Source organism: Neofelis nebulosa, chromosome 4, assembly GCF_028018385.1.
Source record: "Neofelis nebulosa isolate mNeoNeb1 chromosome 4, mNeoNeb1.pri, whole genome shotgun sequence".
NCBI lineage: Eukaryota > Metazoa > Chordata > Mammalia > Carnivora > Felidae > Neofelis > Neofelis nebulosa.
The window spans coordinates 23,508,073-23,524,661 of NC_080785.1; the positions used below are offsets into that span (position 1 = coordinate 23,508,073).

General features: G+C 40.1%; 1 protein-coding gene across 12 annotated transcripts in view; it reads left to right on the forward strand.

The window, feature by feature from the left end:
- Positions 1-16,589, forward strand: part of UBE2H (ubiquitin conjugating enzyme E2 H) — a 103,846-nt gene that overhangs the window by 54,928 nt on the left and 32,329 nt on the right. For 10 of the 12 annotated variants that reach the window (XM_058724298.1, XM_058724294.1, XM_058724295.1 and 7 more), the window contains 2 exons: positions 2,161-2,237; positions 3,355-3,429. In XM_058724298.1, coding sequence (XP_058580281.1) covers positions 2,161-2,237; positions 3,355-3,429 — 152 coding nt within the window. Of the gene's footprint in view, positions 1-2,160; positions 2,238-3,354; positions 3,430-3,820; positions 3,965-16,589 lie in introns of those variants that run through there. The other 2 variants (XM_058724301.1, XM_058724302.1) reach the window with 2 other exon arrangements.

Here is a 16,589-nt window from a genome sequence, read left to right on the forward strand (position 1 = left end):
CTGGGTGGCTCAGTCAGTTGAGTCTCATTTTCCCTCAGGTCTTGATCTCTGGGTCATGAGTTCAAGCCCTGCGTTCGGCTCCATGCCGGGCTTGATGCCTGCTTAAAAAAAATGTATACATACCTATTTTTTGTCTTTTACAATACAGACGTTTTACACGTGTGTTTGTGCTTGTATCTGCTAATCTTTTCCTTTCTGGTTTCTGGCTTTGGTGTCATTCTTAGGAAAGCCTTTTTGCCCCAAGATTATTTTTTTATTTTTAAGTGTTTATTTTTGAGAGAGAGCACAAGTGGGGGAGAGGTGGAGAGAGAGGGAGACACAGAATCTGAAGCAGACTCCAGGCTCTGAGCTGTCAGCACAGCTGAAGTCAGATGCTTAACCTACTGAGCCACCCAGGAGCCGCCAAGATTATTTTTTAAAAAGTCTGTTTTCTTCAAGGGCTTTATTGTGTTTAATTTTGTTTATTGTAACTAGGTTTAACTTACAACACAAGGTGCTCTTTTGGCTCGTTTGTTTGTTTTAAGACAATTTAAGCCTGTTGTACGTTTATTTATTACATGAGCATTAGCTTTGGAATATTTTGCCAGGTGTCAGAAGGTGACTAGTCAGGTAGAATTTACCCCAAAGCGTCCATGAATGTCTCATTTGACCAAGCGAGAAATGAAGCCCATTTTACAATGTGGATGCTATTTGAGTCCTTTCGGTGTGCATGTTATTAAAATAGTTTTCATTTAGAAAAGAATGAGATCAAAGTAGCATAAACTAAATTGTCTTGTTACATGTCTTTAGCGGAGATTGTTCAAGGCTCTTCAGCAAGGCACTTTCCCAAAAATACACCCAGCCCCTCTGTTTCGTGGCCCGTAGGACCACAAAATAAGAAAGCCAAATATGTAATTTCAAATCTTTTAAAAAGACCATATTTCTTTATATAAGAGAATGTTTTTACATTTCTTTCAGTTCTTTCCCTTTGTATAATAGTACATGTAATTAAAATGTAATTGGCATTGCTGACGGAGAAAGATAAGACCAGTTTATCATAACTGGTGGTTAGGGGTTTAGTTGTTGTTTAATTTCATTGTGAGATTTGAGGGCCCTCCAAAGCCCAGCACCTAAAATTCCTGAGTCATTATTTGTTTGGACTACAAAACAGAAACATAAAACAGGTACATATTGAACCAGTGGCTCTTTTCTGATTCGGGTTGGTTTGGTTCCTATAGGTGAATATTAGTACCTTAAAGAGGTGAGAGTCTCAGGGACAGGCAAGTTTTTGAGGAAGAGACCACAGAAGTGTTGCTCCTGTGAGGAGAGCCCTGGCATGCATCGGAACCCAGAGGCCAGTCTAAGGGGCAGAGAGATTTGGAAGGGAGAGAAAGCATAGGTGAAAGGAAATACTAAAGACAACATTTTGGTTTTTGTTTTTTTAAATCTTTTTGCTGGTCTTTTGCATTTAACAGTACTTGTTAGCAAGGTGGCATCACTAATTATTTGATTATTCTCCAAGCCGGTGGGGGGGGTTGGGGGGGGGGGAGAACGGGTGGGGACTTGTCTTATTAGTAAATCCATAATTTTAGGAGCACAGCATTTATAGTTTAGGAGAATCAGTGCTATGCTGAGTATTTGAATTTGACTAAAGGGAATAATGGAGTTTATGTTAAAGGGTCACTGGGAGTAGGTTGGGGAAGAGAGCTCACAGAGGAGAGAAAAATAAAACTAAGTGCCTGTTTTTCATTTATGTATATACATTATGTACATGCATTATATCCAATATACATTATGTATTGTATATACATATACATTATGTATATACAAAATGCAGTCTTACACATTGTACATATTTGACCCATTCAGTCCTTACAGAAATTCTATGAAGTGGTGTTTCCCGGTTGTCAAAGAGTGAGTTCATGTTATTCTGCATGGGCCCACAAAACCAGCAAATGGCGGTCCTGGGATTTGAACTCCAGCTTCTGAATCTAAAGCTCATTCCCTTTCTTTTCACAAGAGTATGTATTGCCTTCTAAGTGACCAGAATGACTATGTATATTTTATATTGTCAGTTTCATATCAAATGTTGGTAACACTTTACATAGCGTATCTTGGGGATATCATCTTTAGTTCTAGGTAATATAAAGCCTGTGTACTTTCCTTTACCTTCTGCCTTAGCATTGAGAGTAAGCATGAGGTTACGATCCTGGGAGGACTCAATGAATTTGTAGTGAAGTTTTACGGACCACAAGGAAGTAAGTACACATGTTGATGTGCGCTCTTCTTTTTCTTTTTTCTCTACTCCTTAATAAGTAATGAGAATATCAGTGACAGGTGGTGGCGGGGTAGTATTTGAACAGTAAATTTAATGCAACTGTAGAACCAGTGAGGAAGTCTTGCTTTTATCATAACTCTTTATATGCTTTTTCTCTTTTATCTCCATGCGACAGTATTAAACATGAATTGTGAATACTCTTGTTTATTTTTATTTATTTTTTAATGAGTGGCTACTCAGTGGATGGTTTGGGGGAAAGTTTCATGTATTTTTTCTATTTCTGTTTTTGGGTTTGGTTAGGGGTGGTCAACAGGGTAGATTGAAGTAGGAGGCTGTCATTTACCAATTAATTGAATAGTGCTTAATACTTTACAAAATCAGGTAAATGTAGGGGAGAAATGAGTCTTTGCTTATTTTCCAGGTCTAGATCTTTAAAAAATACATATTTTTTAATATTTATTTATTTTTGGTAGAGAGAGGGACCAATCAAGAGCCAGGGAGGGGCAGAGAGAGGGAGACACAGAATGGGAAGCAGGCTCCAGACTCTGAGCTGTCAACACAGAGCCTGATGCAGGGCTCGAACCCACAAACCCACGAGCCATGAGATCGTGACCTGAGCCAAAGTCAGACGTTTAGCCAACTGAGCCATCCCAGTGCCCCCAACTCTAGATCTGTCAAAGAAAAGTATTTTAGGGGCACCTGGGTGGCTCAGTCGGTTAAGCGGCCGACTTCGGCTCAGGTCATGATCTCACAGCCCGTGAGTTCGAGCCCCGCGTCGGGCTCGGTGCTGACAGCTCAGAGCCTGGAGCCTGTTTCGGATTCTGTGTCTCCCTCTCTCTGACCCTCCCCCGTTCATGCTCTGTCTCTCTCTGTCTCAAAAACGAATAAACGTTAAAAAAAAAAATTTTTTTTTAAAAGAAAAGTATTTTAATCTGAACATACAATAGCTACTAATTATGGGGTCCCCGACTCTTGAAGGAATTAATTTACAAGGTTTTCGAAAGAGATTAGGATTTAATGTTTCACCTTTACTCAGATTTGTTTTTTAATGTGGAAACACACAGTTACAATGTTTAACATTTTTACTTGTATTTCAGCACCATATGAAGGTGGAGTATGGAAAGTTAGAGTGGATCTTCCTGATAAATACCCTTTCAAATCTCCATCTATAGGTATGTAACTACTCAATTTGTCTCATTAGTGAGTTTTGAAATCAAAGAGAAAAAGAGGGGAAAAAAGCCTACATTTTATGGGAGATAATTCCAGAAATGGTTACTTAACTGAATTTTTCCTTTTTGGGCTTTGGTTAATTAATTAGTGACTTTCTGTGGGACTTCCTAGTGTGACAGAAGATGGTGAAATGAACCCTTTGCATGATTGTAATGATCCTAACTCTAGATTTTTCTGTCAGGGTAAGATTACATAATCTTGAAGGCCCACTGTCCATTCAGGCTAAGTAGTAAAATAATAAACCTGTTTTAAGTCTCCTTTTAATTGCTAGATTATTGGAGTTAATGTTATGTAGTGTCTATTCTAATTCTGTCATTTAAGAGTCCTCTTCAGATCCTCCTTTGCTTTTTGTTCACTCCAACTCTGGGTACCTAGCAGTGAAATCACCCTTTTCCGTTCTCTCCGCTCCTCATCGTTTTAGCCCCCTGAGCAGCTGAAGATAGTAGAGTAGGAGCCTCAGTGGGATTGTATAAAGAGGTACTTTTTCTTCACCTTCATCTTCTTTCTGCCCTACCTGGTGATGTTATTAACCCGGCACCCCCATTAAGGCACTTAGCGACAATTCAGGCGTTTTAGCATCAGACGCTAAAGATGTATATCGGATTGAAGGTTGACACTTTTTTTTTAAGTTATTTATTTTGAGAGAGAGAGAGAGAGAGAGAGAGAGAGAGAGAGAGAGACAGTATAAGTGGGGGAGGGTCAGAGAGAGAGGGAGAGAGAGAATCCCAAGCAGGCTCCACACTGTTAGCACAGAGCCCAGTGTAGGGCTTGAACTCATGAACCGTGATACCCTGACCTGAGCCGAAATCAAGAGTCGGACGCTTAACTGACTGAGCCACCTGGGTGCCCTGAAGGTTGACGCTTGTAAAAATTTTGAGACTGTGTAATGGTAGTAACTCAGCTAATTTAACCTAGGTTTTAAAATTGTCATTCTAAAGATGATTTTGAGATATTATAAAATACTGACCAATTTTAGGAAAGAAGAAAAAAATAAAATTGGAATCCTCACGTTCAGATTGCCAGAGTTCATACATCTTGCTACCGCTATGGGCTCGTTTCTGGAAGTAATGCTAGGTCTCTTGGAGTTTAGATACCACACACCGTACCCACCCTTCAACAAAAGTTTTCTTTCTCCGCCCCCCTCCCCCAAAGAGGTGGACCAGAGACATCCTAAGCTTTATGTTTTGATTCTAGGCCCCCACCTTTCTGTCTAGGATAAGTCATGTGAAAAAGATAGGATCGTTACAGACTAATTTTCATTCAAATGCAGCGGCTTCTCCCGCACCATCTAGCTACTTACTGCTCTCAAGCTTTGTGCCTTAAAAACACTCCAGAGCACCTGTAACTCCTTCTTAGCTGGGAACTCTCGGTGTTCGTTTTAAGAATAAATTGGTGATTTCCTTTTAAGGTCTCTGGGCTGATTTTTCTAAACTCAGGGAGGGAGAAGATACTTTATGAATGATTGAATTGGAAATTTCCCTCTTGCTACAAGGGCCTCTGAGGTGTAGGGTTCTCAGACGGTGAAACAGGAAGGGAGCTGTGAGGTGTTGCGTTTTTGAGATAATCCCCAAGTATATCTGATTTAATGCCTGTATAGTTGGGGCAGCACCCCTTCCTAGTTCCATCCCAGGGAGATGGAATGTGGTGTTACTCAGTTTGGGAGGGCTTTTCTTTCACGTTGTGGTTGCCTGTCCCCCATTCATCTCTTCTTTTGATACAGGCATCTGAACTTGTGTGTAGTTGAGCGGTATGATCTTCAAATCTTTACATATGGAATGTCCACACCATAGAAATTCATTCAGATATATTTCATAAGTGTCTGTTTGCTTAAAGACTAAAAGCCTGCTGGATACAGTTTTGAGCCCTAAATTCCTAGTTAGAAAGAAAATAGTATAGCTGTTTAACAGGCAACTATAGAAAACAATTACATATCCTGTAGAAATGTAGTTATTTCTCAAACCTTATCTTATTTTTCCAGATAATGTAACTGTTTCATCATAACTTTCAAAGCAAAAATATCTTAACTTGGCCTGGTTTGTTTATTAACTAATGACGCAATAGAAGCCTATGTACTTTCTTAAATTAATGATGTAATATGAAATTGCTTGGGACAAATGACTAGGCTGATTTAACTTCTTCATAATTTTTCCTTTGCCTTGCTGTGCGCTTTTAGAACTTGGTAATGCTTACAGATGTGTACCGTCTTCTCTTAGGGAAGTAGGTCTAGTTGAAATATTTGTACAAGCTGTGTTTGTTTCCTCCAAAGGAAGGATTGCATAAGAGAGTTATAATCAGTTGTGTGTGGTCACCCATTTTCAGGTCATCAACAATGTAATTGCTGAATTTGCCTTAAACATTTTGAGAGGTAGTAGCTCATTTAGAATAGCCAAGGTTTCCTTTTTGAGTCGTATAGATAGTTGTAGAAGTATGCAGAAGGGCAAGGAGATGAGATAAACCCAGACTTAAGGTTCTTTTTAAACCCTGCCTCTGTAGTATCTAGGCAGGCATACCCTTCTTCCTGAGCCAAATTTTGAGCTCTTAAATATTAAGATATGCAGGATTAAGCATCCTTAATGCTTAGATCCTGGAATGTTAAAAAAAAAAATTATATATATATATATGTTTGGTATTTATTGATTTTTTTGTAAATGTTTATTTTGAGAGAAAGCATGCATGCGTGTGGGTGAGGGGCAGACAGAGAGAGAGAGATTGAGATTGAGAGAGAATCCCAAGCAGGTTCCATGCTGTCAGTGCAGAGCCCGACTGGAGTTCAATCTCACAAACTGAGATCATGACCTGAGCCGAAATCAAGAATCTGACGCTCAGCTAGCTGAGCCACCCAGGTGCCCCAGTTGGTTGATTTATTGACTGATTGATTGATTGTATAAATGCTCCATATTCTTAGTATGAATGTAAGAAGGTCCAGGTGACCAAAAATAAAGAAAAATTAAAAATGTCTCATAATCCTGTCCCTCAATGGATATCATCATTACATCCTGGTATATGTACTTTAAGACAATTTTCTATGCACATTTAAGTATATATTCAATATAATTTGACATGCTTATCTTTCAGAGTATCCTTTAAATAAATTTTAGAGAGGGGTACCTGGGTGGCTCAGTCGGTTGAGCGTCCAACTTTGGCTCAGGTCATGATCTCACGGTTCGTGAGTTTGAGCCCCGCGTGGGGCTCTGTGCTGACAGCTCAGAGCCTGGAGCCGGCTTCGGATTCTGTGTGTCTCTCTTTCTGCTCTCTCCCCACTCATACTCTGTATCTCTCTCAAAAATAAATAAAACATTAAAAAAAAAAATAAGTTTTAGAGAGTTTTTCAGAAGTTACATGATTGCCTGAGTTATAAGTAAAAATATTCTTTGAAAACAATTTATATCATTATATAAGTGTTGGGTTTTTTTGAAAATAGCAATAAAGCTATCTCAAATTATCTTTGGAAAGAGAAGGAATATAAACAGACAATATATATAGAAGGAATATGAGCAGGTTATGAACTGACTTTTTAAATGCCATCATCTTAAGCTGGTCTTTTGGAATTTTATATTCTCTTTGAGTATCATAAGCAATGATATTTATGAAGTCATCTTGATGCTTTGAGGCTGGATATAAATTTTTGAGATGGCTAAAGATCATTTAATTTCACAGAATAAGATGATGGAAAAACTGAGTAACATCAATCGGAGTGTAAAATGATATATGATTATGAAATTGGCTTAAGAATTATGATTTTCTTGTGAACTGGCCCTAACAGCACTTTCAAAGAGAATTTATAAAACTCCTAGTCAGTTGTAACATCATTGAAGTAAGTATTTGCATAGCTTTCCAGAGAGACTGCTTTGAAATAAATCATATTTGAATTTAAAAAAAAATGTTTAATGTTTTATTTATTTTTGAGAGAGAGGGAGACAGAGTGTCAGCAGGGGAGGGGTAGAGAGAGAGGGAGACACAGAATCCAAAGCAGGCTCAAGGCTCTGAGCCGTCAGCACAGAGCCTCACTCCGGGCTCAAACTCACGGAATGCGAGATCATGGCCTGATCGTACTTGGACGCATAACCGACTGAGCCACCCGGGCTCAGAATCTTGAAGTTCAGATTCATTTGAAAGTTCAGGCTTTTTGTATTTTTCATTCAGAAACATTCCTAGAATGCTTAGTCGCCAACTATGTAGAGTTAGGAGAGTGTGCTTGATCAGTGGTGTGGGTATCAGGAAAGAGCACTTCTGGCCCTCGTTCTCCTTGACCATGAGACTGATACTCAACTGTTGTTCTTGTAAAAAATGAGATCATGGAATTAAATGAACTCTGCATGTTTGATATTGACCAATATGCTAAATACTCAGGATAGATGCCATTCTACTAGGCAATTAGGAAGATCATGTAAGGCTCTCACTATTTAGAAGGTCAATATAAATAAAATATTGCATAGACTTTAGTGACAACACTTGATTGCTTTTTAGGAGAGGTGTGGGTTAGTGGCTGAGAGAGAGTGTATGGAAAAGATAGGCTTTTACAAGAAAGGTGAGTTTCTTTTTTGAGAATACAGTTTTTACAGAGCTTCAGAGACGTGAAGGTGTGCATAAGGAGTTTAGAACACTGTTTCAAAACCCCAAGTAATTCCCAGTCCATGAAGATTTTGGTTTTTTTTGCAGAGAAGTTGCTACAGAGAGTATGCCATATTTCTCTAGATTCAGTTTCCAGCATGTGCTCATCTATTAAGAGAATGTTTTTACCAAAGGAAACAGACTTGTAGTTGATGAGGGGGTGAAATAAAAATGAGTGATGCCATTTAAAGAGGGTAAAATAGAGCAGCTTTGAATAAAAATTCAAAAGTAACTAATAAGCGTAGGGTACAAAATGGTTTTATGTCTACTCCAGAGAATGCTTATTAAAAAAGTGAGAGGGGGGGCGCCTGGGTGGCTCAGTCGGTTAAGCGTCTGACTTCGGCTCGGGTCACGATCTCGCGATCCGTGAGTTCAAGCCCCACGTCGGGCTCTGGGCTGATGGCTCAGAGCCTGGAGCCTGCTTCAGATTCTGTGTCTCCCTCTCTCTGTCCCTCCCCCGTTCATGCTCTGTCTCTCTCTGTCTCAAAAATAAATAAACATTAAAAAAATTAAAAAAATTAAAAAGTGAGAGGGGTGCCTGGGTAGCCCAGTTGGTTAAGTGGTCAATCGTCCAAGTCTTGATTTTAGCTCAGGTCACGATCTCACGGTCGGTTGTGAGAGAGCGCCCCATGTGCTGATAGCACAGAGCCAAACCCGCCTGGGATTCTCTCTCTCCCTTTCTCTCTACCCCCTCCCCAACTCGTTCTCTTGTTTTTGTTTCTCTCTCTCTCTCTCTCTCTCTCTCTCTCTCTCTCTCTCTCTCTCAAAATAAACTTAAAATGAGAGATACAGGACTTAACACATTGGCAGGTTAAGCATTGTTGGCAAAGGTATTATGATATAGCCAACTTAGTATATACTAATTGAAGATTTTATATTCTTTGAGTGATTTTACTTAAATTATCCTAAGATTCAGAATTGTGCACTAAAATTAACGTGTAAGTATGCAAATTGCAGTGTTACTTTAAAAACTTTTATTTTAAAAAGTTGGAAGCAATCTAAATGACCCAGTAGATCATAAAGTAGTTAAATTATGGTACGTCTTAATGGACAAAATGCTTTAGTCATGACTAATGTTTTAACTCTATCTTTAAAGGAACACACAGGAAAATGGTAATCTTGTATAGCATTAACTCTGATTTTTTCCATGAAATTCCAAGTATGAATGCCAAAATATTGTTATGGTTATCCATGGCTGTAAAAGGGATTAAAAACGTTTTTGGGGGTGCCTGAGTGACTCAGTTGGTTAAGAGGCCAACTCTGGATTTAGACTCACGTCATGATCTCATGGTTTGTGAGTTTGAGCCCCACATTGGGCTCTGCACTGACAGCATGGAACCTGTTTGGGATTTATTCTCTTTCCTTCTCTCTCTGCCCTTCCCCCTCTCATCCTCACTCTCTCTCACTCTCTCAAAAAAAAGAAACTTAAAAAAGGGATTAAAAACATTTTTCTATAACTTCTAAATAATAGTAAGTTCCTTTATACTATATATATAAATTACATATATTATATACAAATTATTTATATATAATATATTTTTTTTTAATGTAAGTTTTTCTTTATTTATTTTGAGAGAGAACACGCATGTGCGAGTCAGGGAAGGCCAGAGGGAGAATCCCAAGCAGGCTCTGCTCTGTCACTGTGGAGCCCAGCATGGGGCTCAAGCCCATGAACCGTGCCATCATGACCTGAGCTGAAATCAAGAGTTGGATGCATAACCAACTGAGCCACCCAGGCGCCCCTAAAAGTTTATATTTTTAAACATATGGCAAATGCATGTCTTTCAGATGTCCTGTCTGTGTCTATACTTTTTCCTGTCTTTTGTTCTAGAAAGCCATTATATCCTTAGCCAGATTTCTCACCTGGTAGCTTGCTAAGGCCCTACTGGCCCCCAAGTTTCCACCAGTTTCCTTTCTTATTTCCTTTCAATTTTAATTATGTGTGCGTATAAGGGTTACATACCGTTCTCTCTGTTTTTCTGCTTATAATTTAGTTTATTCCATCTTGGGTACTGTCTTTACACCTTTACACAAAACTCTCTTTCACTCCTTTTCTTTCTTTCCCTTTTCTCCCTTTTCTTGGGCTGCGACCTCTAACAATTCTTACCTACTTCTCTTTCCAATCTGACTCTTTCACATGTGTTTCCCCTTGCTCCATTTTTCTCCTATGAACCAAAAAAGATTCCTGTTTCATAACTCATAAATAATAACATTTTTGATAAACTTGAGCGGGGGGGGGGGGGGAGGATTATGTCTTCTAATAAAATACAGGCATAAAATGTTACATTTAAGTCTTTCCACCTCTAAAGGTCTTGAAAATATCATGAAGTCTCCTTCAGGATCTACAGTAGTCTCTATCACACCATAGCTACTTAAACCCTAGCATTCAAGAGAAAAGAATTTGGCTTTTATATTTTTAAATGATTACTGGGTAGTATATTAATAAAACTTCATTCTACTAATTTCAGATAGAACTGTAGAGTATTTTAGAGTCTTTTGTAAATAACCTTCAATCAAGAGTCAGACGCTTAACCAACTGAGCCCACCCAGGCACCCCATCATTTGTATTTAAAAATTTTTTTTTTCATTTATACTTTTTACAAATAGAACACTGTTTTAACATCCACCTAACAAGTCTAGAAACTAACTTTTGAAACACTACCTATATACATATCCATCTTAACAGTGAGGAAGACTGTCTCACAGGAGCAGGCTGCATGTACTGTGTGTCTGGATTGCAAATTTGATTATGCCAAAGCAGAGTAAGAGAAATGGTTGATTGAGAACAAGATTCTGGAGGGAGTGGTTTAATAATTTGCTTAATGTTGATAGAATGGTCAGGGAAAAAAACCACACTCGTTGTGCAATGGAATTTGATGTCAGTGGGCATATAGCAAGAGCTAGCCAAACCCATATCAGTAAATGGAGACAAAAAGGAAAGGTCATGGGCAATTAACAGTAGCTGGAATACTGTATTGAGCTCTACCAGTGGCCTTTACTGCTAGGTCGGGTATCCTCTCAATAGAGCGGTTTAGATCTTCCTATTTCAAGGGAAACTAGATTAGATAACCTGTCAGAGTACTTTCTGAATCTTCCAGTCTACCATAGGTTCTTACTTAGAAGATACTCTGATGATCAGTGCACCTTATTCTTTTTACTTTGCCAGCGATTAAGGAAAGTGATTTAACCTTTTTCATTGTCAGAATACCAGACACCTCTGGCATTGTAAAATTTTATTTCACTATGGCCAGAAATTACATCACAATATTTTTGGAATGGAATTTTATAATAGGGTATGACTAAAATACAGAGTTTAGAATATTTACCATTTCACTGTGTACCTTCCTAGATGGAAACATTGTATAATTACCTCCTGGGAACTAGCGAGGAAGCTAAGGGAGCAGTGTTGTCAGGGGTGGATGAGGATTTGGAGTAGAGTATGTCATTTCTGAAAGGTTTGGGGGTTAGTTATTTAACAGAGGCCTGTTTGGACCACTGCATTTTCACAAACAGAATGAATTCTGAGACCAAGGAAGCAAAATTCCATCACCTCCTTTCTTCTTGGCTTTCATGACCCTGGTTTTGAATTTGGTTTCTGTCTCAAGAAGATACATAATTGCTACTATGTAGCAATCTATATCTTTTGAATTCCAGTAGAGAGAAACAAGGTTCTAGTAGGAAAGTTTCATAAAAGTTTTTTTTAGATAATGCTATGAGAATGTAAGCCATTGTTAAAAGCTCTCTTTTTACTGCTGTTCTGAAAATGAAATTTTCCAGGGTGGATTTTTTTTTTTTTTTTTTTTTTAAAGAATATGGCAGCTGAAGCAGAATTTACTTTCTCGGAAAACTGATACATTTTTATACCATTTTTTTCTAATCAGCTTCACAAATTTACTAGATACCAAATATGTGTAGGGCATTCATTATTCCAGGTGCCAGAGGAACAGAGGTTGAACAAATTCTTTGAGGAAAAAAGATGAAGCAAAAAAATTAAAATGTCTGATAGCTTTATGCAGAGATTGATGTGAAATTGACATATGGATATCTTAGATTAGGTGTTCAGGAAGGGTTTCTCAGACAAAGTAAACTTAAGCTTGAGGTTTTGGGGTTTTTTTTTAATGTTTATTTATTTTTGAGAGCGTGGAAGCAGGGGAGGGGCAGAGAGAGAGGGAGACACAGAATCTGAAGCAGGCTCCAGGCTCTGAGCTGTCAGCACAGAGCCCGATACAGAGCTGGAACCCACGAAGTGCAGGGATCATGACCTGGGCTGAAGTGGTCCGCCCAACCGACTGAGCCACCTGGGTGCCCCAAGCTTAAGGTTTAAATGAAAAGGAAAAAACAAAAACAAAAAACCCCAGCCCTGATCCTCCAAGATCAGGGATGAGGGCATTCTAAGCAGAAGAAATTGTGAGCAGAAAGGCCCTGAGGCAGATAGGAGCTTAGCATGCTCAAGGAAGAGAAATAAGGCTGGGAGACTGGGTGAGCAGTGAAATAAGAGAGAGGCTCCAAGTGGCATGCAGGGTCAGGTCCCATAGGGCTTTGTAGGTGAGATTAAAGGCTTGAGTCTTGGTTTTATTTTATTTTTTAGAGAATTTTTAAAAATTTATTTGTAATTATTTTGAGAGAGAGACCAAGACAATGTGAGTGGGGGAGGGACAGATTGAGGAGGAGGAGGAGGAGGAGGAGGAGGAGAGAGAATCCCAAGCAAGCTCCAAGCTGCCAGCACGGCGCCCGACGTGGGGCTCGAACCCATGAAACCGCAAGATCATGACCTGAGCCGAAACCAAGAGTCGAATGTATAACCAACCGACTGAAACACCCACATGCCCCAGCATGAGTTTTCTTTTTAATGCAATGGAAAAATCATTGAAAGGTTTTAAGCAGGTTTTCATGATCACTGTATTGTTATAGGGGAAGAGTAGAAATACTGGTGGTTTGGAACAGGTGCCAACATCGAGAAACTCTGGTGTCTATAATCCATTGCCTTGAAGAAATATGGCTGTGTGAAGGAGAGCACGCAAATGGCGGGCGGAGATAAAAGGAAGGTTTCAGTTTTTACTTCTGAAATGGGAGATTCTGAAGGATGTTGATGTGCTCGTTGTAGAGGCAGTTGTCTAGAAAAGAGGGAAAGCTTGGTGATGCTGGGCATCAGGATGAGGATTGAAGGCACAGTGCCTTTGAGACAGTTAGGAAGACCTTAAACATTTGAATGAGCTCTTGAGGCAGGAAAAATTAGCGTGTGTGCAGGGAGGATTTTGATGGGGAGAGTGAGAGATCCTGCCCACCAGCCCCCATCCTCTCAAAATAGGCAGAGCTTTTAAGTCAAAGTGAGAAATAGAGGAGCAAAGGGGACTGGAGATTTATAGAATAATGAGGAAAATGCACAAGCCGTTGGAGAATCGGGGACAGGCTACTAGTGAAAGGAGAAAGGAAAATTATCTGTGATGTTGAATCCACAAAAGGTTATTGAGCATACTTTTTAAAGTTGGTGCATTTGCATAATGTCTTTCCTCCCTGCCAGCCCAGTAGATATAAACTCCATGAAGGCAGACCCTGGGTCTGTTCTGCTAAACATTCCTTCTCCCCACCTCAGGGCCTGGTACATTGCCTGCTCTGTACTGAGGTGAGGGAGTAAATGAATGAATCAGTATTTAGTGACACCTTCAAGTCCAAGTACAGCGAATATGAATGTTTGGTTTCCTCCGGTTGCAGATGGGTGTTCCTGAGGAGAGAGTTGCTGCAAAGCAATGATGGCAATGGGTCTTAAATCTTTTTTTTTTTTTTTAATTTATTTTATTTATTATTATTTTTAAATTTTTTAAACATTTATTTACTTCTGAGAAAGAGAGGGAGACAGAGACAGAACATGAGCAGGGAAGGGGCAGAGACAGAAACACAGAATTCAAAGCAGGCTCTAGGCTCTGAGCCATCAGCACAAAGGCTGATGTGGGGCTTGAACTCACAAGCCATGAGATCATGACCTGAGCTGAAGTCAGATACTTAACTGACTGAGCCACCCAGGCGCCCCTCTTTTTTTTTTTTTTTTTTTTAAGTTTATTTATTTTTGAAAGAGAGACAGAGTGCGAGTAGGGGAGGGGCAGAGAGAAAAGGAGACCCAGAATCCAAAGCAGGTTCCAGGCTCAGAACTGTCAGCACGGAACCCGACGCGGGGCTCGAACCCATGAACTGTGAGATCATGACCTGAAATGAAGTCAGATGCTTAACCGACTGAGCCACCCAGGCGCCTCAAATCTTAAATTAAACAAGGAGAGGAGTGAAGATAGGAGGGCTGGTAGGTGGGAAGAAAAAGGAGGGTCAGTGGATTAGAGCTCTTAGGGACTGTGGTGGGTGGGGGTGGTCTGTGATTTTGGAGGTGAAGCTGTTTATAAGATGACAAATCCCAGGTATGTCCTGGGAGTGTGATGGGAGTGTGAATGAGATGTGATAGAGGAAAAGTCACTGAGAAGAAGCTTCAGGGATTGAGAAGACAGGGTGTCAGGAGTGTGATCTGTGTGGGTGATAATGTCACTAAAAATGACAAGAAAGAGACTTGGACGCCAGGTGCTAAAGTTCTCTGTAATGGAAGAAGCCAGTGGTCATATCGGCCCTGTTAAATGAAAAACCTCCTGTTGGCAGTCTATAATATTTAAATTCATTGACCTTCATCTTGCTATTAGCCAGAGTAAAAATAGTAGTTGACTTTCCCTCCCCCAGGCCACCTCTAAGGGGAACCTTGCCTTTGTACATGCTTGCTTCTGTCAGAAGATTTGTCCATTTCCTTCTAGAAGCTGGTTTATGTCAGTCTCAATTCTGCCTTTGGCAATTCGTTATTATAGAATCTTTCCATTTGCTATATAATAATTCCATCTAGCTTACTCTTTAGGTTAGTTCCTACTTTAATTATAGTAGCTGACCTGTAGCTTTTGAGCTGGTTATTCTGACATCTTTTTGGCATTAACTCCTTTCCTCCTTTTTGGATTGTTATCGTAATGAAAACATGTATTTTTGGCTTCCTCTTTAGTTAAACTGCGATCCTTTTAAAAACAAGTAAGAGTAGTGTCTTAGTTCCCTTTGAAAAGCTTGTTCACCACAACTTAAGGTTTGTTCATATTTCTGGTGTTGGTGAAAACATAATGCTAGAAGGAACGTCAAAGATGATATCATCCAGTTGTCTCAGTTTAAGGATAGTAAAACTGAGACTCAGGAAGGTGGAGATAAATGACTGACTACTAACTAATTGCAGAGTCTGCCTTCTGGTTTCCAGTCTGGTCTTTTCCCCCCAAACCAAATGCAATTAGAATGGTCTTCTTCATAATAAATGTTAGAGTACCTGTATTTTCTATTTCCAGTGTGATGGGGTTATAGGAAGCCTAATACCCACTAATCAAAATATACTCTAATGCTCCGGACACTTCTAAAGGATTGAGAGAGGAGTAGGTAGGGGCAGATACTTTCATCTTTAGGATGAGGAGAGTGAGGTGAAATTACTTGCCTGAGCTCATGAGCCTTATAATAACGTTGAGTACTTACTGTGTGCCAGTTGCTGGTCAAATGCCATACATATATTCATTTAATCTTCATAACGGTCCTATGATGTGCAGATACCAAAATTTAACTTAGCTTTATTCATAACAAAGGCAAAGAGATTCAGTGACTCTTAACTTGCTTGAGGCTTGCAGAGTGAAACTTGGGCCGTGTGACTGGAGCCTGATCTTTTAACCACGACTTTATGTAAGAAGAGTGGCCAACTGTGTTCTATGCTGCCTCTACTGAGGCAGGGAGTAATGACCATGAGAACAAAGTCCTCCAGATTCAGACAGTGTGGTTATATGAATGATCAGGAGAGTGAAAGAGACCCTGTGGAGACAGGAAAGAGAGCATTACAGTCTTCCACAAATGAAACTACAGGAGAGTAGATTTAAGGCTCGCAGGTTTTGGTAGGCTGCTAGGTTGGTAGCAGGGTTAGGCTGTTGAAGGATAACACTTCGCCTTTTCTTAGTTATAAGTGAACTTTTCTTATCCATCCAGCCCATCCCTCAGATTCCATATTATCCGAGAGAAAGGAAGAAACAGAAAAGACGACCCCTTGTTGAGTTTAGATCTCCTGAACACACACAGGATCGGTTCAGAAGTTCCCATGACACAGGGCATTGAGAGTGAGCTCCTTGCTGGGTTCCTCACCCAAGAAGAGACCGGCCCAGGTCCATCTCTCCTGAGTAGGAAAGGCTCGGCTCTCGGAAGAGGCCTCTGCCTGGGTGCGGGCTGCCACGGGCTGGGCCTGGCCGTCTGAGGTAAGATGAAAATCTCTGAGTGTGCGCTAATGCACAGAGCTGGCGGCATGGTCGTCACTGGTGAAGCCAGCAGCAGCCCCCCCCCCCCCCACCCCTTATTTAGCTGGAACATCCCAACCCTGGTCGCCTCCTGCAGGCTAGGAATGGAGATCCAAGTTACTACCCTTAAAAAATGTACAGTCCGAGATGCTGCTAGGAGC